The sequence below is a fragment of the Cricetulus griseus genome, chromosome 2 (assembly GCF_003668045.3).
Source record: "Cricetulus griseus strain 17A/GY chromosome 2, alternate assembly CriGri-PICRH-1.0, whole genome shotgun sequence".
In the NCBI taxonomy this organism is placed as follows: domain Eukaryota; kingdom Metazoa; phylum Chordata; class Mammalia; order Rodentia; family Cricetidae; genus Cricetulus; species Cricetulus griseus.
In genome coordinates, this window is record NC_048595.1 from 205129481 (window position 1) to 205154540 (window position 25060).

Here is a 25060-nt window from a genome sequence, read left to right on the forward strand (position 1 = left end):
CACATGCTACAACACAATTGTGGAGGTCAGAGAACAACTTGTGAGAGTTGGCTCTCTACTACCATGTGGCTTCTGGGGACTGAATCAGGTGTCTAGGCTTGGAGTAATCTTAGTAGCCCTGTTTTTGGTTTTGAGTTTTTTTCCCCCCTCCAAGAAAAAAATGCTTTGTGATGGCTAAGTAATTAATCTGCATGGTGACTTTTACCTTGCTGGTCTCCGGGCTGTCAGGGTTAAACTGAACTTGTTTAACAGCCAACTCTCTTCCGGTATCAACATCGTAACAGAGGTAGACCCTACCAAAAGCTCCTTGGCCAAGCAGTTTGCCCAATCTCCAGTTTGTTGGAGCTCGAGGTGCTGAAAAAAAGTATTTTCTTAAAATGGAGTAGTCAAGTGCTATGCAGTAACATCCCTCAACATTCTAGATACAAGGGAAAATTATGACCATTTAATTTATAATGATCCCCATCTTTCAAAAATGTTCTCCCTATTCTTCTAAGAATTCTAACTAAAGTATCTCATGACACAGTTTTTCCCAGGAAGATTTTCTTTTCCCAGCTACAAAGTGACAGCCATCTTTCACTTAATCTAAGATGCCACCAACTATAAGATACCCTGTTTTCCAATTTTTATGGCAGCAAATTACAAGTATTTGTAAGTAGTTTTTTCAGTCCTACCTATAATACAGAAATCTGGAAAGAGTATCATTTCCCATCTCTATAGGAGAAATCAATCAATCAATAAAATTGTAACTTTATTTTATTTATGGGTGTTTTCCATGCATATGGCATGTGTACCATATGCATACAGTGCTGGAAGCCAGAAAAGGGCATGGGATATCCTGGAGCTGGAGTTACAGATGGTTGTGAACCACCTCATGAGTGCTGAGAATCAAAGCTACGTCGTCTGGAAGAGCAGCTAGTGCACTTAGCCACTTGAAACATCTCTCCAGCCCCTATAACATTTTTTTAAGTTTTGTCTGTTTTGAGACAGGGTCTCACTATGTAGAGCTGATTGCTCTGTAACTTGTTATGTAGCTCAGGTTGGCTTTGAACTTCTGGTGCTTCTGCTCCCAAGTATTGGAATTACAGATGTGTACTACCCCACCTGGAAAAAATTATAACCTTTACTGAACATTTTGGAAAACAGATTACAGGGCACCCAACTAACCTAAAATCTAAGGAAAAGGAGGCACTCCAATTAAAGAAAAGAAACTGTGAAGCTTCTTTTCATTCTGAAATCTATTCCAGCAAGTAAGGAAAGCTAAGCTCCCCTGTGAACAAGTGTGGGCTGCCATGATAGCACTGAACCACAGGAAAAGCAACTTTGCTGTGTACCTCCTCCCTGTACACACAGGAGGCAGAGATCATAGCCTTGGTAATCAAGGATAGAGAATGGAATGGCCCTGTGATAGACAGCCACCCTGAAAAGTAAGAGCCACTTCTTGGCATGATGACACATACCTTCAATCCTATCACTAAGGAGGCAGAGTCAGGTAGATTTCCCTTGAGAGTTCCGGGCCACCAGGGCTACAGAGTGAGATCTGAACCCCACCCCATCCCTCAGTCCCCCCCAAAAAAGCCCAAACAGCCAGAAACTTCTTGAAGAAGAGTAATGAAACCCGTTATCACTATGTTAGAGCAGTGGAGAAGAAAATGAAACAAAAAACCTTTGAGAATAAGGGCTGAAAAACCTGTAGCCTTGACCATTAAGAGGTTTTTCTCCTCCAAAAAGTGGGCATCATCTGTGATAAAGCCCATCTCTGAGAACTGAACGGGGCCTACTAAAGACTGAAGACATAGGCTGTCTCCCTTATCCTAGGCTTTTATAAGTAGCAGTAACCTACTGCTAAGGGAGCAGGGTGAGGACATAGAGAGTTTCCCTCTCTGAGAAGCAGACACAAAAAAGTACTAAATGCTGGCACTAGAGCAGGATTATTTATAAACCATCTAGAAAGTCATCTCAGAGGAATTTGAAGTCCATAGTGCCTAGGTATGGGAACAAACAAAATAACCAACCCAGTAAACTAGGCATCTACTGACTCAATTCATCATAAAAATGAACTAGGTAGAAGAGTTGTACATATGCCCAAGCATAAATTTTATTTATCTCAGTCTTCATTATCATATAAGTAACATCTTGAATTCCATGTAAAATTATAAAAAGCATTAAAAAGCAAACTTGAAAAACAAACCAAGCTTGGTGGTGGTGGCACAAGCCTTTAATCCCAGAACTCGGGAGGCAGAGGCAGGTGGATCTCTGTGAGTTCAAGGCCAGCCTGGCCTATAAAGCAAGTTCCAGGACAGGCTTCAAAAGCTACACAGAGAAAGCCTATCTCAAAACACAAACCAAAACAAACAAACAAAAAAACCAACACCCCCAAAAACAACACAAAACCCTAGGCATAGTAGTGTACACCATTAGTCCTAGCACTCTGAAGGGGGAAGCAGGTGGATCTCTGTGAGTTCAAGGCTAGCCTGGTCTACGTAGGGAGTTCCAGACTAGCCAAGGCCACAGAGACCCTGTCCAGACTGGGGGATTGATATCACAAAAGAAAATAATCAGCATAACCAGACTCAAGATAACTCAGGAAATTGAAATTTTGAATAGGCTGAGGATGTAGCTCAGTGGTAGCCTGCACAAAGCATTGGTTTTGGGGTTGGGGGGGTTGTTTTTTGAGACAGGGTTTCTGTGTGTATCCCTGGTTGTCCTGGAATTAACTCTCTAGACCAGGCTGATCTCAAACTCAAGAGTTCCACCTGCCTCTGCCTCCCAAGTGCTGGAATTAAAGGTGTGTGCAAACACCACACAACTTTCAATGGGTTTAATTTTCACAACTACACACAAAAGCAATTTAAAATTAAAATAAAAACACAAAAACATATGGTAGCTGAAGAGATGGTTTAGCAAGTAAGAGTGCTTGCTGCTCTTGCAGAGGATACATATTGGATGGCTCACAATCACCTATAACTCTTCCAGCTCCAAGGAATTTGATGTCCTTTTATGGTCTCCATTAGAACTGCATTTATGTGCTTAGCTCGGTATCTCTCTCTCTCTCTCTCTCTCTCTCTCTCTCTCTCTCTCTCTCTCTCTCACACACACACACTCATCTCTCACTCTCTCTCTCTCTCTCTTCTCTCTCTCTCTCTCTCTCTCTCTCTCTCTCTCTCACACACACACACACACACACACACACACACCTAAAAATAAAAATATGAAATCTTTTAAAAAACCAATTAATATGTTAAAGGTCCAAATGGAGAAGAAAGACAACATGGAAGAACAGATATATAGAGTCAAATGAAACTGCTGGAAATGAAAATGTCCCTTCAATAAGATCATAAACAAGTAAACCTTTAAATCCCAGACTAGGGAAGTAGAGAGAGGAAGATCAAGAGTTCAGGGTCATCTTCCAATACTCTGGGAATTTGAGGTCGGCTTGGAATACATCTCAACATCCTGAATCACAAATCAAAAGAGAAAACTCTCAAAAGAGAGCAAGAGTGAGAGAACAAAGACAAGGGCATAGGTGCAGAGTACAGGACCAATGAGGAAATATATAAAGCAGCCACAGACAGGAAAGAGCACACTGTTTGCTAAGGAAAGAAGACAAAAATTAAAACTGAATTTCTCTTTGAAAAATATGTAGACCAGAAGACAAGATATGATTTGAAAGTACTGATTTTTTTAGGGAAATCTACATACAGAAAAATATCTTTTAAAAAAATTAAGGAAAAATAAGGTCTTTTCAAACAAATGTTAAATGAATGCATTATGAATAGACTTCTATTACAAAAAAGGGTTAAATTCAATTCTCTAAGTAAGAAGAATTTCATACTGAATCTTGATTCTATATGAAGATCTACAGAAACAACTAAACTGAATGAAAGACATCAAAGATTTTCCTTCCTATTCTTTTTTATTATTATTTATTTTATGTGTATGGGTGTTTTGCCTGCATATTTGTCTGTCCATCATATGTCTGCTTAGTGTTCTCAGAGACCAGAAGAGGACATTAGGCTCTCTGGGACTGGAGTTACTGATAGTTCTGAGTGGCCACATGGGTGCTGGGAATTGAACCTGGTCCTCTGGAAAAGTAGCCAGTGTTCTTAATTGCCAAGCCAACTCTCCAGACCCTTCCCTCTTATTTTCAATCTCTTTAAAGATAGCTGCCAAGAACGGTGAAATAGCAATATAGTATGGGATTATAGGTATAAAAATAAAGAAAGACAATACTAGAAAAAAGAGGTTCAGATCATACAAATTTTGCTACAATATATGTCCTTGAGCTGGAGCAGGTAAAAATACTCTTGACATAATAAAGTTCAAATACTTTGCAATTTGATCTCATTTACCACTATAGTCCTATTATTTCAATAAGATATCCTCATGTCACTGGGTGGTAGTGACACGCCTTTAGTCCCAGCACTCAGGAGGCAGAGGCAGGTAGATCTCTGTGAATTCGAGGCCAGCTTGGTCTACAAAGCTACACAGAGAAACCTAGTCTCAAAAAATATCCCCATGCCAGTAAAAATGTCTGTGAGAGTGTTTCCAGAGAGGATTAACTGAAAAGGGAAGATCCAATCTGAACATGGGTGTCAATTATCCCATGGGCTGGGAACCCCAGACCAAGATAAAGGAACAAAATGAACTCGGGACCACCATTCTTCCTGCTTCCTGACTGCAGATTCAACATGACTAGCCCCTTCAAGTTCCCACCATGTGCCTTCCCTTCTATGATGGACTTTATCCCTCAACTCTTAAGTCAAAACTCTTAAGTTTTGGTCAGGTATTTTGTTATAGCAACAAGAAAACAAACTTATAGGTTATAGGTGTAACAATAACCCCCCAACACACACACACACACACACACACACACACACACACACACACACACACACACACGCTGATATACTCAAAGATAAAGAATAAGGAGAGAGAGACAGCTACTCAGTCCTGATGGAATCATTTGGGGAAGTTCTGGAACTTCAGGAGGTGGAGCCTTGCTAGAGGAAGTGTATCTCATCTCCCTAAACCTAAAACTAAGCCTAACCCAGGCAGGAACCAAGTTCCACATCTCCAGGCTTGTTTCTCATTACTATGAAGCCTGTACCCTCTATCCACGTGTCCATCACCACAGTACTCTCTCTCTGTCTTATCATGGATCTAGAACCAATGGCACCAAGGACTACAGACTAAGACCTTGAGCCAAAATAAATCCTTCCTCCCTTAAGTGGTTTAGTAAGGTTTTGTCTGATGAAAGTCTGATACACACAACTAGTGAATTTTACACATAGGATCTAACAAATGTTATGCTGTAATTCTTTCTCACAAGTCAACCTTCTCACTAGGCTATTTCTTAGAAGTTACATAGGAAGTCTCAGTGTTTAACATGGACATGTAGAATAAAATGGATAGGAACAATTAGTAACAATTTTCCTAATAAAGTGAAGAACAATTAACTAAAGTAATTAGATGAAATATCCACTTATTCCTAAAGGCCTAGCCACCTTTAAAATCACACTACTATCTCTGATGAAGAGTGTTTTTCCCAGAGTTCTGACTTGCCATTTATTCCTGTTAATACAAAACTATGCGAATGTTCTGCTATATATTTCTATTACTTACAACGGCTGGGTGGGCTGATGTCTGTGACAGTCAAAGTAGGATTGTCTATGTCACTTCCCCTTCTTCTTATTCGACTGTCGTCATACTCTGGGGTAAAGATACTGCTTCCACTACTAGTGCTTAAGGAGTGATCAGTAGGACTGAAACTCACAGGAGATCGGAAGCTGGTGCCCTGGGTCCTTCTAGCTCTTGGAAAAGTCTTACGACCTACAAAGTGAAAAGAGAATTAACTTTATTAATCTACTACACTTTTAAGATATCTAAACATCTATAATGTAGAATAAGAATCAGTCCTGCAAAATAGCCTGGAAAAAGCTGAAATAACATGATTATGTATGTGAGGGGTGATAGTATATACAAATCCAAGTGCTCTGTTATAAGAAAATGCACTTATACTCAAGTGCACAAGATAACCACAGAAGAAAAAAAAATTTCATTTCCAATAATGGCTTTAAAATAAACATAAAACCAAGCTGGAAAGTTACAGGTAGCAGAGACATACTGTTTGTCCTGGTTGGCTCTTTTTGTTTGTTCTGTCAACTTGACACAAGCTGGAGTCATCTGGGAAGAGGAAATCGCAATTGAGAAACTACCCCCATCATATTGGCCTGTGGACACTTTCTTGATTAATGATAGAAGTGGGAGGGCCCAGATCACTGTAGGTGGTGCCACCCCTGGGCAGATGATCCTGGATTGTATAAGAAAGCAGGCTGAGCAAGCCCTGAGAGTCACATAGTAAGCAGAATTTTTGCATGGCTTCTGCTTCAGTTCCTGCCCTAACTTCTCTGAAGAGAAGTAATGTGCTAAGTAAAATAAATCCTTTCAACCCCAACTTGGTTTTGGTCATGGTGTTTATCACAGTAGTAGAGCACACACTAAGATACTGATATATCTACATTTATTCCCATGAGAGAAGAAACTGAAATAGATATTTATATTTATATAAATATTTATATTTATCAAGAGATAAATAGAAAATGAAAATACAATGCACATACTGTGGTTTGAATAAGAATGCCCCCAATAGACTCATATATCTGAAAGCTTGGGCTGCAGTTGATGTACTGTTTGGGAATGATTAGGAGGTGTGTCACTGGGGGTAGGCTTTGAGGTTGGAAAAGCCCACAACAGGCTCAGTCTCTCTGTTTCCTGCCTGCATGCCTGTCTACTGCCATGTTCCCCACCATGATGATCATGGACTAATCATCTGAAACTTTATGCCATATGCCAGCCCCAATTAAATGTTTTCCTTTAGAAGAGTTGCCATGATCACGATGTCACTTCACAACAATAGAACATTGACTAAGACAAGTTTGGTACACGAATATGTATACATGCATGTGGAGATCCAAGATCAATATTGGGTATCTTCTCCAATCACTCTCCACCTTTATTACCGTGTGTGTGTTTGCGTGTGTGTGTGTGTGTGTGTGTGTGTGTGTGTGTGTGTGTGTGTGTGTGTGTGTGTGTGTGTGTACTTAAGACGAGGGCATAACCACGTTACTTTATTTAGTTAGTTAGTTTATTTAAGACAAGGTATAATTATATAGTTCTGTAATTCTGGCTGGCCTGGCATTAGTTCTTTAGAACAGGGTAGCCTCAAACTCACAGAGATCCACTTACTTCTTACTCCCAAGTGCTAGGATTAACGGCATGAGCAACATGCCCAACTGCCATCTTTATTTATTGAAGTACTATTTTGGGGCCTCTCATTGAGCATGAAGTTCACTAATTCAACTAGTCTGGCCTATACTAAGCTTCAAGGATCCACTTGGTCCACATCCTCTCCTCCAAGCTCAGGTTAGAGGCATATGCTGTTGTGCCCAGCTTTTCCATGAGTTCAGGGGGTCTGAACTCAGGTTCTTATGCTTGAGCAGCATACACTTCACTGATTGAGCTACCTTCTCAGAACCAATTTACTTTCTTAAAGAGACAAAGCAAATATGAATTTCATCCTCAGGGAGTAAATTTCTAATTTATACCATTTCCAATTACTGCTTTGTAGTGAAACATAAATATCACAAGTTGGCATAAAACCATTATACTATTTTGCTCTACTTATAACCTGATTTTCTCAAAAAGCATTTTTGGAGGGTTGACAGAGGTCAAATTCGGGGCCTTAGGTAAGTACTTTACCACTGAGCCGCATCCCCAGCAAAAAGGCTCATTGCTTTATTTTTGTTTGAAGCCTGGTCTCTCTGTGTAACTCGCTGTCCTGGTATTAACTATGTAGACCAGGCTGGCCTTGAACTCATAGAGATCTGTCTCCTGAGTACTAAGACTAAAGATATGTGCTACCATTACTGATAAAGGCATTTTTTAATGCCTTTAATGCCTTATCAGAAAATTAAGTGACTCAAGAACAAGTTATTTGGTTACCATAAATATGAGGCTTTTTAAATATGTGATCATTTTTGGAATATTTGCTAACCCTAATTTGTTCTTGAAGTCTGACTTTTGAAACTTACCATCATTATACTCTTGATGATGATATGACACATGATACCTTCTTGGATATGTTCCTCCTTTCCCAAACTTCTCAAAGATAGGGTTATCATAGTCTGTTAAGACATAAGAATGCTATCATATTTTTAATAATGAAAAGCATATCTATCATTTTTAATTTTTTCAAAAAATTTCCCCTCCCAGCCAAAATAAGACATAAACATTCAAGTGTGTAGGATTTACAGTCTAACCTGAGAACTCCTGATGATTATCTGGGTAGCTCTGTGCCCTAGGCATCCGTGACTTTGGATAGTTTTCTCTATAAATAGAAATTATAAAGTTAAATTAAAAAATGGGTTATGTTATCAAAATTAAATTAAATTAAAAATGGGTTATGTGTGTGTGTTCATTGAATATGTGTGTAAAGGAGCTCACTTAATACTGACATAAATTTTTAAAAAGAGAAACTTCTTTGAAACACTCATTTGGTACACACAGACAGAAAGCCAAGCTTTTAAAACCATCTACTACATATAGGGGTAAGAACGATATATTTGGAGCCATGGAGGTTCCAACCTGTATTTCAGTTTAATGTTGGAAAATTTTTTTTGTTTGAAACTGTTTCTAAATCTATACAAAAGACATATAATCTTAACTTATCAATCATTAATGATAAATATTCAGGATGGGACACTACAACATTTCTTTCTTTTGTGGGGGAGTAGGCAGAGTAGATTTCCCGAAGCAAACCCTAACACACAGGTTTCACAGGTATGGGTAGAGGAAAGTGTACATCAATTTCCAAATGTGTATCTATTTTCATAAAGAAGTCAGAGGAAATAAACAAGTGAAGCATCAAATACTAATTTTGTGCTCTGGAAAGACTGCAAAGAGCAATGTCCTTCTGAGAACAAGAGAGGGAGCCCTTACAAATGCATGTCATGCATACAAGGAATAAAAAATTACCATTTTTAAAAAGAAACTGTCAAAACCAAACATAAGAAATTTTATGAGTTTCAAAAGCTGCCATATAATAAACAAATGTAAATTTTAAGTTTGCACTTGCTTCAAACAAGAATTTGACAAGCAGAAATAGTAGAGAAAAAGAAAACATAATGTGACAATAGAGATAGTTCAATAGAGATATTGAACTCCATGAGGTTAAAAGATTTATTCATAATACAGAAAACTGTACTTGCTGTCAGTGTAGACAATCATTGATCAGCTACATTCTTCAGAATGTAGATAAAAGAATTATTGATAACATATGTATCAATGTGTACTAAGAAGCAGAACTATAATCATTACCCATCCAACGGACTATCAAGTGATGGACAGCTTCCTGAACCAGAATTTTCAGGGCTGCTCAAAGACAATGGATCCAGCATCTAGGAAAATAAAGAGTTCCACCATGACTCTTCCTGTTAATAACTGAAAGTTACTTTTTAAAAAACTGCTTGAGGTATAATATAACATAAACCTCATTCATTTAAAGTATATGATTCAATTGCTTCTAGCACATCAAGAAATGTATGCGAATTTTCCCACAATTTTAGAATTCTTTTAAGATCTTCAAAAGAAACTCTGCAACAAATAGTACTTTCCAGAGTTATTTATTTTTAAACACCCTGAATAAACAAGCTATGATTACAAAATTTTCTAAGGGAAAATACAGTTTTCTATAGTTAAGTAATTGAAGCTAAAGTAATTTTGCTTACTGAAAACTGAACAATGGCCCTATTCAATTGAGACGCATAATACAGAGACTGCTACATTAGGAGGTGTAAATGCTGCAGTACTGTGGGCATTCAGTACAATGTAAGGACCTAACAGCAACTCCACAAAAAAAATCTCAATACTACAAAGCTGAAGTATTTTTAAAATGTTATAAACAGTTTGCAAACCTCAGCTTCATAAAGTATTTGTAATTTTATTCTATCTTAAAGTGTTCATTAAGCTGGGCAGTGGTGGTGTACACACGCCTTTAGCCCTCTATAGGCAAGTGGATTTCTGAGTTCCAGGTCAGCCTGATGTACAAAGTTAGTGTCAGAACAGCCCAGGCAACACAGAGAAACCTTATGTTGAAAAACAAAGATAGACAGACAGACAGAGAGAGAGAGAGAGAGAGAGAGAGAGAGAGAGAGAGAGAGAGAGAGAGAGAGAGAGAGAGAGAGAGAGAGAGAGGAGAGAGAGAGAGAGAGAGAGAGAGAGAGAGAGAGAGAGAGAGAGAGAGAGAGAGAAAGAAAGAAAGAAAGAAAGAAAGAAAGAAAGGTTGGTTCATTTAAAAATCTGAATGTTAATCTAAGATTATAAACCAAATGTGTCATGGATGATCATTACAAGAAAACCAGTTGTTCCAGTATTTTTTTTACATACCAACACAAAAAGGGCTTATATAAATGAGCAGGGTTTTTTGTCAATTTTTTCACTTAGAGAAAATGTATACACATGTATGCACACACATACACACTCTTGCGCACACACACCCCCCACACACACCCAAGGTGCCTGCCAAATCACACTGGTCCTGACCAGTAAGTAACATCTTTACATAGAGTGAAAAACAACATCCAGTTCTGGCTTACTTGGTCCATGCTCTCTGGAATGAACTCTCCTTCACTGTTGATGCTAGTGAATGACCCATTTCGAGCAATCTCGTGTAGTTCATCTGGAATGTATCCTGGGGGAGGGGAACTTCTATCTCTATTAGTGGGACCTCAAAAAGAAAAATTTTAAGTTTTATCATGGTCAGCAAGTAAACTAATTTTTGTTTCAATTAAATAGGTTATATTTCTAACTACATAAAAATGAAAAACTTTAGCAAATGAAATCTAGTGTTTACAAAAATGTAATCAGAATATTCAGGTTCAGAGCTTTTTGCAGCCTCTCTAAATTCACACTCTACAACCTCATTCGAATATGCTAATTAAAGGCAGGCAGTGTTGGTGCATGCCTTTAATCTCAGCACTAGGGAGATAGAGGCAGGCAGATCTCTGTGAGTTCCAGGCCAAAGTTCCAGGACAGGCTCCAAATCTATACAGAGAAACCCCATCTTGAAAAAAGAAGAAAAAAAAGGAATATGCCAATTTATATTTAAGCAAGTTTTTCTGACTGTTGACAACTGTATCATGGGCTGATAGCACATGAGAGCTATATAAAGTGCTATACCAGAGTTTGAATTTCCAAAGATAATTTGTATCTGCTAGCCTTTGACATATTTGCCACTGATATCATGGAACAGTTAAAGAATAAGGGCTCTGCTACCAGGCATGGTTTAAATTCCAATGCAAGTCACCATCTTAGTGTCTTGGCAACTGGTCTGTTTTCACATCAATGAACACAGTAGCACTACAACACTTCTTGGTAAGAATGCTGTGGTGGTAAATTCATTAACCACAAACATATGTTATGCACATTTGGCTACATGATACTCTTTCTATTCACTCTCTTTAATCTTTAGAAACCCTGAAGTGAGACTGCTTCCTAGTCATTTGCCTCCTATTTTGTATTTAGTATCCTGAACCTATTTTTTATTACTTAAAACTACATTTTTGTGGAAAACTATATTCCTTGCATCTAAATGTCTTCATAATTCCCCAGATGTACTGGCACATACCTTTAATCCCAGCTCCCAGGAGGCAGATCTCTGTTAGTTCAAAGCCAGCCTTATCTACAGAGTTCCAGATAAGCCAACCTATAGAAGACCTTGCCCACCCCCCCCAACAACAACAAAAACCTTCATACTTTAAGAAAAAATAGAAGAGAGCCTGGCATTCATTTAAACAGTTCATTTAATTACTCATAACTCTTATGAAACAATAATAAGCCTAATTTTTACTTGGTTCACAGGAAATAATGCTTTATTAACATAGTTTTCTGCTCTCTTTGCAGTTTTTAAAAAGTAAACAGATATATAAGTGGTGTAAGCATTTAAGTTCTATTTAAGTTTAGAGGGGAAAAGGCGTACGTAGAGGGCTCCTTTGTTAAGTAGGAAGAAGGAGCAAGAGAACACCTTATTAGATGTGCAGAGACCTCATCTGTTGTCTGAAAAGAAGTGTGGGCTGAGTTCTTAGTCAGGGTTCATGCAGGCTTTGGAATAGCTATGATCACAGTCATCACTGCATCCTTGATATTTTTTACTCCTTTTGAATACTCTTTAAAAAAAAAAAAATAGGGGCTGGAGAGATGGCTCAGAGGTTAAGAGCACTGACTGCTCTTCCATAGGTCCTGAGTTCAATTCTCAGCAACCACATGGTGGCTCACAACCATCCGTTATGAGATCTGGTTCCCTCTTCTGATGTGCAAATATACATGGAAGCAAAATGTTATATACATAATAAATAAAATCTTTAAAAAAAATAAAAAATAAATAAGAGACCAATATACTTAACTACTAAGAGGAAACTGAGAAGGCAGGCAGCTATAAAATCCTATTTCTTTTCATTCATTATAATGGGCATGCTAACACACTCATAGAAATTCTGCACAATTTTCAGCTTTTTTCTTATCCTGGCACCAAATCAAACAACAAAAATACTTACTACTAGGTTAATACTGAGGAATTCAAAATGGCAATTTAACTAGTGTATTTAAGCTTTTTCTGTCTAACAACTGAAATGAAGTGGTTGTTTGTACTTTACTTCTTGTACAATTAAGAGTAGTTGTGCCTCAGATTGAGACGTGAAACAAGTGCTCTGGTTGTGGCTTTAATTCTACTGTTTAAAAGCAAGGGCAAAGTTACTAATTTTATATTGAGAAAGAGCCATAATTTGAATTCAGCTCAAATATTCTTTCACTGTTTTTTTTTTTAAGTAATATCAAATATATCTGAATGAGGACAAGCTGTGTCTATTTATGTATTATCTCTGCAGGTCATATATGCAGTTCTGTGAAATAGATTTATATGAGACAAGACACAAAAAAAGAACGATCATAAAACAGCTTATTCTACAAAACAAAAGAACATAAACAACAGCTTTGGTTACTCACGAGCTAATCTAATTTTTTCATTCATTGTTGACACACTTTTTCTATTGCAGTCATTTCTAGATTTTTACCCAAATGTCTTACTTTGTCCTGCTCTCTTGCTTTCTATTCTCTATTTACCTGTCTTCCCTCTTCTACTTTCCCTTTTAAATCTATGCCTCAATACAAGAGCCCATGCTGCCTGGAATGACTACATTTTCTACCCTATTGAAAACTTTTACATCAGCTGTTCTTTAAGTAACAAAACACCTTTATATTGTTAATGTTTTTTTTGTATTTTTAATGATACTTTAAGAACTTATAACCAAAAAAAAAAAAAATCCTATTGTCAGGCGTTAGTGGTGCACGCCTTTAATCCCAACACTTAGGAGGCAGAGACAGGCGGATCTCTGTGAGTTCGAGGCCAGCCTGGTGTACAGAGCATGTTCCAGGACAGCCTCCAAAACAATACAGGAAAACCCTGGGGGCAGGGGATTTATTACTTTTATTCATGTGTAAAAGTGACTATACATGTATGCATATACATGTTAGTACCAGAACAGGCCAGAAGATTGTTGGATCCCCTAGACCAAGGGTCACAGATGGCTGTGAGCCATCTGACACTGGTGCTGGGAGGGAATCAATCTCTGTTCCTTTGCTTGAACAGCAAACCACTGAGTCATCTCTTCAGCTCCTTGTCAGTGTTTTCACAGCAATAAACATGGAGGGTTCAGAACACCTCTGTCTACCCAGTCCCAATAAGGCCACCTTACTTATATAGCACACAGGATCATAATTCTTTACATCATAAGCTTAGGTATAAGGAATTCATTATTCATGATAAATAAAACTGGATATGAAGAAAGCAAAAATAAAACACAATCTAGTTACTATTAGCCACATTTATATTGATAGCATATTCTGGCAATACCTAAAACCCTAGAAAACTTAGAAACAAGAGTCCAGTCTACTCATTTTAATATCTTACAGTTACTTCCCCTCTCTACTCATATCATTAAAACCTCTTCAAGAGGTTTTATTTGAATGCTTGAGTATTAAAATATTCTGTGTATAAACAAATACTTTCAATTGGTTATTGCTAGTCCTATAATATGTGAAATTAATTTCTCTGGAATAACAGTTAAGATAAAGTAGTTAAAGGATATGATTGCAGAGAGCATACAGACAAAGTACTATTTATCAGGGATATAGTTCATGTTACCTTACATTAAAAGATGAGAAGGATTTGAGAAATCATTTCCTTAATCAGACCCTGGCTTTCTCACCTACTACAGATAGTCGCTTTTTCCTCTCTGCACCAAGTTGTGTATTATTCAAATCTTCTGATGATGGTGATGGTTCTAAATTAGTAGCCTAGAAGAGAAAAGAGCACTTAATGCTAGTCTTCCCATCTGAAGCTTTCATCAGAATCCTCCCCTTACTAAAACACAACCTAGCTGTTCTCCATTCTTGTTGGGCCTTTTCGAATCTACTCTTACAAATTTAATTTATCAAAAGAGTGGCACAAGCCTACCATGCTAGCTAGATGGAAAGCAAAAGCAGGAAGAACACTTGTGCTCAGAAACAGGGAGGAAGGGGAGGAAGGGAAGAAGGGGTGGGGGAGGGAGGAGGAGGGCAAGAGTTGGGGAAGGGAGTGAGGAGGGAGGGAGGTTGGTTGAAGCAGGGAGAAGATGGACAAGACAAGATATTTCAGGGCCAGTAAGTTGGCTTAGCAAGTAAGGGTGCTTGCTGTCAACCCTGATGACACAACCTCTGATGCAGAACCAACATGTGGGAAGAAGAGAACTGATCTTCATACATGTGCCTGTGTCATGTGTATACCTCACCCTATCCACAAAAAATAAATGTAAAAAGTAAAAATACAAAACGGACATTTCATTCTAACATAATTTTTCCCAAGTTGCCAGTTTCTATTTGTTTCACATGTATAATATATTCTTATTTGTAATTCTTGACTATATAGTTTTGAGAAACAAGCATATTAAGCTACAGCAATGAAAATTATATAAATTCACATTTTATAAATTAAAATATATTAAATGACTACAATCTTCAGTGAGAAATACAACCCCAATTCATACCTGTGTATTTCCATTTATTACAAGTAATATCTTGAGACTCTTCATGTGAACACTCCGATCCAGCAGTTCCACAGCTTTGTCTAAGTCATCTTGGGTAGTTAACGGAATTACCAACTGAACAAAAACAGACAGGAATCATGCAGACATCACACAAGGTCAAAATCTTCCATAAGCAGCTCCATTACTGGGGGAACTGTAAATCTCAAAACATCTTGTGCTTTATTATTGCAATAAAAGTCTAAGGAGTATATGCATCTCTCTCCTCTATCCCAACACCACTAACCACTAAAGTCTCAGGATGAATGTAAAGAGTTAAAATGTTTTCCTTATTAACCATTATATTCTTCTAGTAAATATATCTAAAAATTAATTATCTATGTAAATATCTATGATATTTACAACATTGCTAAATTTAAGGTATAGTAAGTATATTCATGCCTATGAACACTGAAGGGTACACACACAAATTATATAAAATACTTTTCATTTGCACAAATAAAATTTTTAGTTCTTTTTATAGTAGTAACCACAGATTTACACTCTGCCTGGTTTTTACAACGAAACAAACTGAGTATTAGTGACAACTACCATGGGAAAACATCATCAGCCACATACCTGAAATCTACAGCTCACCTGTATTCATCTCTGATCCTGGTGACTGACCACTACACCCTAGAACACGTGCGTTAAATGAGTAATCATCTCAGGAAACCCTCAATGTGAAACTTACTTTCATCAGTACTCTCTCATGGCTAAGATATTATAAAGGACAAAAGCACCCAAGAGGTCTATGAAAAAAAGTATGACTCACATAATTTACAAAAATCAAAAGCTTTATTTTTTAAATAAAAAAATTTCTTGCAGCTTAAGAAGACTGTCAATGATATAAAAGTATCATTTCAGTGGAAAAGGAACACAGTAAAAACAAATAGACACCATCTCTAAAAAGCAAAGCAGGTGAAACATATTTAAATGTAAAGTCTACTTAGCTGAGAGTCCTCTGCAGTATAAATCCCTGAAGATAGGCTCCCTTCCAGCAGAATACAGCAAAGAGCAGGCCCTTAGCAAATGCTATTCAGTACATATCAAAGGGTGAGCACTAGAGGTGCACCCAAACCCAGGAACTACTATAGAAATCACACTCTGTAGAGTGTTTTATGAAAACAATGTCAAGGCCATCCTAGGCTATAAAGTGAGTGCTGGGCCAGCCAACAGCAAGATTCGATTCTGTCTCCAAAAAAATTAATTAATTAAAAAAAAGAGAGAGAATTTCCCAAGTGTAAGTATAAGCCAGGACTAATGTGAACTCTTTTATTGTGCTTACATTTGTCTACTTTGTACTTAAAAGTTTACTTCCAATTTCTATGTGCAGCTAGTTTTGTGCTAGTATGCATCATCTTAGTCTCATTTGCTACTGCTCACAAAATACCCTGGGAGGGAGGGGAAGGAAGAGGGGTGGACAAAGGGGTTGGAAGGTAGGATGTCTTTTTCCCTGAAAAGCATGTTAGGAGGCAATAATTCAAGGTCAAGTTATTTATATGGGAAAAGAGTCTAGGTAGGGGATTGGGGAAAATGAGGAGGGGGCATGAAAAGTTCATTATCCAGAGAGCTGCCCCTTTAGGGCAGTTAAGCTGCAGTTAATCATCTGCCTTCTAGGGGATTCACCCCATGTCTGCATGTAGAGAATCCTAAGAACCCCAGGCTGACTGCTGAAAACCTGGCCAGCATGTACATATGATACAGTACCCAGAAGAGACTGGGTAGGATATACACTTACGAGAAATTGAAACCCCAAGTTATTTGAAAAATAAAATTTCAAGATATTGCCATAGTACAATATCTATTACTCTGTTCAGAGATCCTGTTTAAGACATACATTTGTACTTATAAAAACAAATTCTTTTGCCTTGTTGGGATTCTTTTTTTTTTTTTTTTTTTTTCTTTTTTTTTTTCGAGACAGGGTTTCTCTGTGTAGCTTTGGAGCCTATCCTGGCACTTGCTCTGTAGACCAGGCTGGCCTTGAACTCACTCACAGAGATCTGCCTGCCTCTGCCTCCCGAGTGCTGGAATAAAAGGCGTGTGCCCCCAATGCCCAGCTACCTTCTTGGGATTCTTATCCAGGTCCTGCTGTGGCTCTGTGTCTGTAAGCTGATGCAGGCAGAAGGGGCTGACACAGTTTGGCTGGTGTTGCTGCAGCCCCTGGAGCTCCTAGAGCAATGAACTATCTTGTATTCAGCAGAGAAAGATTCTATGTTGTACATAAGCAATCAGACTATGCTGTTTATGGTAAATTCAGAGTCTTCTTGTTTAAAAGAGTATTTTCATCTTTGAGCTATTTTGATGTATTTTATTTGCACAGGGTTTGATGTATTTTCTTAGATGAAGTTTCCCTAATGAGGGGACCAGCTCCCCATTTCAGCAGCCATGACAGCCTAGCACATGCTTGCCTGACCTTGCCTTGGTCACTAGGAGGTCAGATGCCTGCCTCGTGGCAAGGAAACAATCAGAAGTCAGGTGGTGGTGCTATGCTTTACGGCTCTGGGTGTGCTTTACAGACAAGTGCAGAGCATAGCAACCACCCTGGGAGGGCCTGTGGGCCATAACAAGCAGTTGACCAATCAACACAGGGCAAACCCTCCAAGCCTGGAGGCACACCAATCCTGAGCCTGTGCGTACCCCTAGACACTCCCCTTACACTGCCCTACAAGATCTCTATGCAGCTGCTTCGCAGCGTCTTTCCTAGCCATCCGCCATGGTGGATGGATGGAAGGCCTGAGCTAACATGGGGTTAGCTCATGAAACAACTACAATAAAGCCTCAAGCAGTTTGCTTTCACCTCCATATGGTGATTGGGGTGGCCGAGGTCCTGGACCAAGATCCTGGGAGCCTGAGCCTCCGGGAGTCTTTCACTATGACTTCCCTTGTTACCTCACCCCCACTGGTACACTTTCTGTTCACACTGTTCTCAAGCAGCTACATCTTCATTCTTTGCTTGAAACTCTTTGTAAGGCTGGTTTTAAATACTAAAGTCTCGGTATAAATATTGAAAAGTTCAGGCAGATACCTAGGCAGCTTAAAGGGCCCTGTGTTGCATGGTCACATCATAGCTACATCACTAATTACGGGGCTTCGTAGGGACTCAGTGTGCATGCATGAGTTCCCCCTTTTAAACCCGCAGCATTATTCTCCCCCCCCCTCTCTCTCTCTCTCTCTCTCTCTCTCTCTCTCTCTCTCTCTCCTCTCCCTCTCTCTCCTCTCTCCTTCTCCCTCTCTCTCTCTCTGCCCTGCTCTGTTCTTCCATTTCTCTCTTTCCCCCTCTCACTCTTCTGCTCTATAATAAACTGGTTAATGTGCTCACTATAGTCCATGTCCATCTCTCTCAAATTTATAATTTAAGTAAAAGAATAACATTCCTGCTGGACTTTTTGCTTTTTATTTTTTTGTCTCTGATTTCTTCTTTCACTGGTTGAGTACATTTCACACAGGTCAGGTCTAGCACCCGGCTCCAGGAGCAGTGTGTTTTGGCATTAAGCCTTTCGGTTTCAGACTGCTGGGTCCTCTTTGTTATCAGGACTGCTGTGTCCCCATCAGACTCTGGTGCCTTTTGGGCGTGGCCCTGGCACCACTCCCAGGCTGATGAGCTTCTGGAGAGTGGATTTTGCCATTTTTGTTTACCTCACCCATGGGAAATGCATACGGGACCTTTCTGGTTGTGGCCAACAGACGGGTAAACAGACAAAAAAGCGGCTTATGGCGGCCACCATTTTGGCCATGTGGCCTAGCCCAGGGGCTACCATCTTGACCAGGTGACCCAGATGTAGGCACGCCCACCCACTCCAGCCACCTGTGCCGACTGCCAGATCTTTTTTGCTTTTTATTTTTGTCTCTGATTTCTTCTTTCACTGACCCTGTTGAGCATGGCTTGTTTACTGAATACTGTGCTTTTCTAGGGTCCCCTGTTTTTTCCTGCCTTCTTGTCACTGGCAGTTTCTACTCTTGTCTCATTAAATCTCCTGATGTGTTTGCTTGTCTCTGCACATGTGATTTAAATTTAACTATATACTGAAGGGACCAGCTCCCCATTTCGGCAGCCATAACAGCCAAACACATGCTTGTCTGACATTGTCTTAATCACTAAGGTCAGATGCCTGCCCCTTTCGGCAGCCATAACAGCCGAACACTGCTTGTCTGACCTTGCCTTGGTCACTAGAGGTTAGGTGCCTGCCTTGTGGCAAGGAACCAATCAGAAGTTAGCTGGTGGCGCTATGCTTTACGGCTCTGGGTGTGCTTTACAGACAAGCGCACAGCAATGACTAGAGAGCATAGCAACCACCCTGGGAGGGCCTATGGGCCATAACAAGCAGTTGACCAATCAACACAGGGCAAACCCTCGAAGCCCGGAGGCACACCTATCCTGAGCCTGTGTGTACCCCTAGACACTCCCCTTACGCTGCCCTACAAGATCTCTATGCAGCGGGTTCAAGCTGTCTTTCCTAGCCATCCGCCATGGTGGATAGATGGAAGGCCCGAGCTAACATGGGGTTAGCTCGTTAAACAACAATAAAGCCTCATGCAGTTTGCATCAAGCTTTCGCCTCCGCCTGGTGATTGGGGTAACTTCGGTTCTGGGCTGAGATCCTGGAAGCCTGAGCTTTTGGGGGGGGGTGTCTTACAATACTTAGCTAACTCTATACTCTATATGCAACTTAAACTGGTGCTAATTCTCATTTCTAAATTGCTATATATCTTTAAATAATGGTAAACATTTAAAATCATAAAGGTCTATTTCAAATTAACAAAATATTTATACCACTCAGTCCATCCTGTAAGCCATTTACAAAGGTACAGCTTTTTATTACAAAAGGGGATTTTTCTATAACTAAAGGCAAATTTTTGACTGCTGAGATACCAAACAGACAGACCACCCTCAAATGCTCAGAGATCTAGAGAACATGGCATTTAAAATGTTTTATTAAAAAGCTTTTTATAACAGAGAGAGAGGCTAGCTGCTGACCCCACCCCATTTCCTCCAAGAAGACTGGTGGGCACTGAAGAAACTCCAGCCACAAAAATAGCAACTGAGCAACCCTGCCCTTCATCTCAGCTGCTGCAAAGGACTCTTTGGACCATGGACAAGAAGACAATGGAATCAACTTTCCCCACATTGCTTGGGTCAATGATAGGCAAGTCTTTCTCTATAGTTCCCAATCCACAGGTCCCATGCTATCATCAGAAGGTGGGTGTCTGCAGCCCACAACCATGGAAGACCTTGGAGGTGGCTGTCCATGCAGCCTGCTGGCAAGTCTCTGTTATTCTTTAATCATAACTCTGGTAAAATCTTACCCTTCTCAAGAACTCTGATGCTTTTGACAACTGGTAGGTCTGGCCAGCTTAAAGTTCTACAATGCCACTATACAATCATAACTACAAGGTCAAGATTAAGATTCTTTTCATTGCCCTAAAAAAATGTCAATTTTAAAATGTTAATGCTTTCAGCCAAGTTGCTTCTAACATGAATATACTACTAATGTGTCTAAAATTTATGTTTCCACAAACTCTAAGGATTCTTGTAAGTTCTAGGGAGCTAAATTGGATCTAAACAAACAGGACAGATTCACTCCAAATAAATATTAATCAATCTTTCCCTGGTCCCAGGACTCCCTTCCCTCATGTTGGGACCCCTGGGGAACCCCTCCCTCATCTTACAATCCTCTCTTCAAGTGCCAGGACCTAAGAAAAAATTTTTGCCTAAACTTAACCTTGTCCTCTGCTCTTCCAACATCTTGCCAGGTCTCAGAGGTACCACAGTAATGAAACAACCAGCTACCCCAGGACGTGGCAGCATCCCAGCCTTCTCAGGTCCCCCAAAGATGGTCAACGCCCCCAACATCAGCAGGAAGTAGTTTTGAGAATTCAACGTCCTTATTCCCTAGCTTGCCATGTCTAACACCCCACCTTTTTAATAATAAGTAAAAGTGGGATGAAAGGTTTAGGCAGATACCTAGGCAGCTTAAAGGGCCCTGTGTTGCCTGGCCACGTCAGGGCTATGTCACTCATTACTAGGCTGTGTAGGGATTCAGTGGGCATGTGCAAGCTCCCCTTTAAGCCCCAGCATTATTCTCCTCTCTCTCTCTCCCCTCTCTTACTCTCTGCCTTACTCTGTTCTTCCATTTCTCTCTCTCTCCCCACCTCGCTCTTCTGCCCTATAATAAACTGGTTAATGTGCTCTCTATAGTCCATGTCCATCTCTCTCGAATTTCTAATTTAAGCAAAAGAATAACAAATATTACCTCACCTGGTTTTCCCTTAATAGCATAAAGAGAATACTCAATGACTTTTTTGTTTAGGGTTTTTTGAGACAGAGTCTCTATGTAGCCCTGGCTGTCCTGGAACTCACCATGCCAGCCTCTCCCTCCAACCTGCCTCTACCTCCCAAGTTCTGGAATCAAACCATGCACCACCACTCCCAGATTTGACTTTTCACAAGACTTTATGCATTTCCTTCAAACACCTTCAACTCATCTACTGTCTGCTTCTTCTATAAATCTGTAATGCCTATCCAATAAAAGGCTGCAACTCATAAATTATAACATTAGGCCAATAAGAAGTATTTTCCAAAGATTAAAACAAATAACTAAAAATTTTAAGATCTCACAAACAGTAAGAAAGTCAGTCCAGTTACCATCTAATACAATTCTAATCTCAAGATTAAAAAGGGTTTCCAAAAAAACATAGTAAGCCCCCAAGATTCCATGTACTGACCCCAAAAATAAATAATATAGGAATGGGAGTTAGAGAGATGGCTCAGTGGTTAAGAGCCACTGGCTGCTCTTCCAGATTGGACCCCAGTCCAATTCCTAGCATCTACATGGCAGCTGACAACTATCTGTAACTCCAGTTCTAGTAATCTGGTACTCTCACACTGACATACATGCAGACAAAACACCAATGCAAATAAAATTAAATAAAAAATACTAAAAGAAAAAAATACAGGAATAAAAAAGCACCCTAACCAATCACGATGATCCTAAGTTTTAATTAAGTTGTCTGACTCCAAAAGCTCTATGGGCCCAAGGAAATTAAATTCGCTGAGTACATAGAGGAAAAGGAAAAAGTGAAAGCAGAAAATGGCGATGTGACACCTATTTCTTCCTAAAGCATATTCTTACTCAAATTATTTGCAGAGTAGCACCTCCACTTAATATTGCAAAATTTATAAGCATGTCACATTTTCACTCATATAATGTACAACTAACTAGCCACCAAATAAAAATACAATCTCTTACATGAACACAATAATTTTTCCAAAATAAGTGAAATGGCAAAGATTTACCTCATTGTTGGTATAGTGCAGATCCATAGACTGCCCAAAGGCAACTTTAGACTTAGACCTCAGATCTTCTAGTTTAACTGGTCTGGTAACCTGTAGGATTCTACATGAAAGTAATTTTAAAATACTTTATTTTGTTTGCCATAAACAACACACTTATAACAGTTCTGTTTTGTTATGCGCAAAAAATTAAGGGCTGGAGAGATGGCTAAGCAGTTAAGAGCTTAGGACCTTCCACAGGACCGGGGTTCAATTCCCAGCACCCACATGACAGCTCACAATTGTTTGTAATTCCAGTTCCATGCAGACAAAACACCAATGCACATAAAAATAAATTTTAAAAAAAGCTGGGCAGTGGTAGTCCATGCCTTTAATTCCAGCACTTGGGAGATATAGGCAGGTGTATCTCTGTGAATTCAAGACTAACTTGATCTACAAAATGAGTTCCAAGACAGGCAGGAATACACAGAGAAACCCTGCCTTGAAAAATCAATTTAAAAAGGTAAAAATTACAACACACTTTTAATAAAACCAAAAAACTTTCGATACAAAATTTAGACTAGAACCACTAAATTTTTTCTATGCTAACTATAATTTTTAAAAGAAGATTCCCAAAGTTTTAAATTCATAATCGCATAAATATTAAAGACCAGTGTAAAGTGTCCACTCAGGAAAGTGTTTGAATTATGGGACAAATGTGTTAACAATACAATAAAATTGTTAAGAATAGTAATTTATCCATTCTGTGGAAATCAAATTTTGATTTCTGAATCCTTATCAATTCAACATTTTAGCACATATACTATATAAGCATCTCTAAGACATCTTAAAGCGACTGAAGTAAAATAATTTGCTTCTTCTATTCCTAAGGCCTGGCCGGCTAGAGAACACACACTAAGTCTAGAAAGTACCATGTTAGAATTATTAGCTTCTCAGGGAAGAAGCTACTTCCATGCTCACTTTATACAACCTTAGGGCCTATCACACACTAAGTGCAGAACTAAGGGAATGGAAAAGCTAGCAAATACCCAGAAAATAATTTCAAATGTGTCAGGCACACTTTTCTTTTATCAGTGTCTCTGGTAAATTATGTTTACATCTTCAAGTTATATGACTTGTGAGCATTTTAATTTCCTTAAGACTAACAGGCCTTCATTAACATAATGAGTCACTAATATGAACAACTTAAAAAATTTATCTTCTATAACACCCTATTAGCTCTTTTGTCAGCTACTTCACCCTGAGGTAGAGAGGAGAAGGCTACCATCCTGCTAAATACATAGTCTGCAAGCTACCATTCTAACTCACTTGTACAGCATTATTAACAAAATACATGTCACAGCATTGAGAAGAGTCAAAAATTTTACTCAGTAAAAATTAAAGTACATAGTAAAATTATAAATTGTGTATTATGCAGCGATCTTACTTAATTCCTGATACAACAAAGCAAGCACATTCAGTATTTCCAATGGTTAGCAGGCATTTTGATATATTCTATTTCTCTTCAGCCTAGGTGAATGTCCCACATTACCAAAGACTATTCCATCTTTAATTTCAAAACTACAAAACTTCATTCAAATCTACCAAGCATCTTTAATAGCTTAATTGGAATATACATTTTATTATATAACTTAATTGATGTGTAATGTTTCCTTATTTACCTTTTTTCTCCTCTATGTTCAAATTTGACTCGGACGTCATTCTATAATAAAATGAAGATATCATCATAATCATGTAAAGACCAGATAAATTTGTGAGTCATTTTTTTCCTCAGCCTACTCATTAACACAGAGCAGAAGAGAGGGGGGTTTCACTTTCAAGGTGTAATCCCAATCACCTGATGTCTGCCAAAAAACTGAGCTGAGAATTACAGTGTCAGATCTGACAATAGAAAAGAGCACCAAAGCTATTTGTGCTCAAATAACCTGGGCCTAAGGACATGCTGAATGCTATATTGTAGTCCTTCGTCATCTATATGTTTCAAGGTCTCTAAACATATATTTGTTGGTTTGCTTGTTTTTCCTTATGAAGTTCAGAACTTTCTCCTTTTCTCATAAAGGAAGTACTTTAAAGCTTCTTTGGTGCATATTCAAATTGTCAGTATCTTCACTCTCATATTTTGGTAATTGATCCCATAACTTAAATAGCTTCTAAGTAACAAATAGACAGGTAGCATATACAGCATGGATACAACACACGGAGGTATGATTCATGTCCAAGCAGAGTAAAGCAGGATAGTGTGATATTGCATTATATTTCTTCAAATGGCATAACATTTAAAACTTACGATCTGCTTATGTCTACAACATTCCATGTGCTATTTTCTGACCTAAGCTGACCATCAGTACATGAAACTATGGGAGGGAAAAACACAGAGAAGGGAAAACTCTAATATTTCTACTTTCCATGCTTCCTATCTCATACTAATCTTGTTTATAGGAATCAAAATCACCACATTGCTAAGTATCCGGAAGAGACTTCTAGGGAAAACAAACAGAAGAAATTGTTTGTATTAGACACTTGGAGAATGGATTAAACAGTAACTTAAGCAGTTATAATACAGCTTTTTTAAATGTATTCATTTTCTTCTTGTT

At 38.7% G+C, this 25060-nt stretch overlaps 1 protein-coding gene across 2 annotated transcripts in view; it reads right to left on the reverse strand.

Annotated features, from left to right (window-relative positions):
• Map3k2 (mitogen-activated protein kinase kinase kinase 2) overlaps positions 1–25060 on the reverse strand; it is an 80352-nt gene that overhangs the window by 10385 nt on the left and 44907 nt on the right. For both annotated transcript variants that reach the window (XR_003482285.2, XM_027400670.2), the window contains exons 4-13: positions 24128–24168; positions 22470–22569; positions 15138–15251; positions 14322–14409; positions 10656–10786; positions 9379–9458; positions 8322–8389; positions 8094–8186; positions 5626–5832; positions 206–354 (exon numbers count right to left, since the gene is read on the reverse strand). Coding sequence is in view for 1 of the 2 variants with exons in the window: in XM_027400670.2 (XP_027256471.1) it covers positions 206–354; positions 5626–5832; positions 8094–8186; positions 8322–8389; positions 9379–9458; positions 10656–10786; positions 14322–14409; positions 15138–15251; positions 22470–22569; positions 24128–24168 (1071 nt within the window). In the remaining variant the exon portion in view is untranslated. The remainder of the gene's footprint in view (positions 1–205; positions 355–5625; positions 5833–8093; positions 8187–8321; positions 8390–9378; positions 9459–10655; positions 10787–14321; positions 14410–15137; positions 15252–22469; positions 22570–24127; positions 24169–25060) is intronic.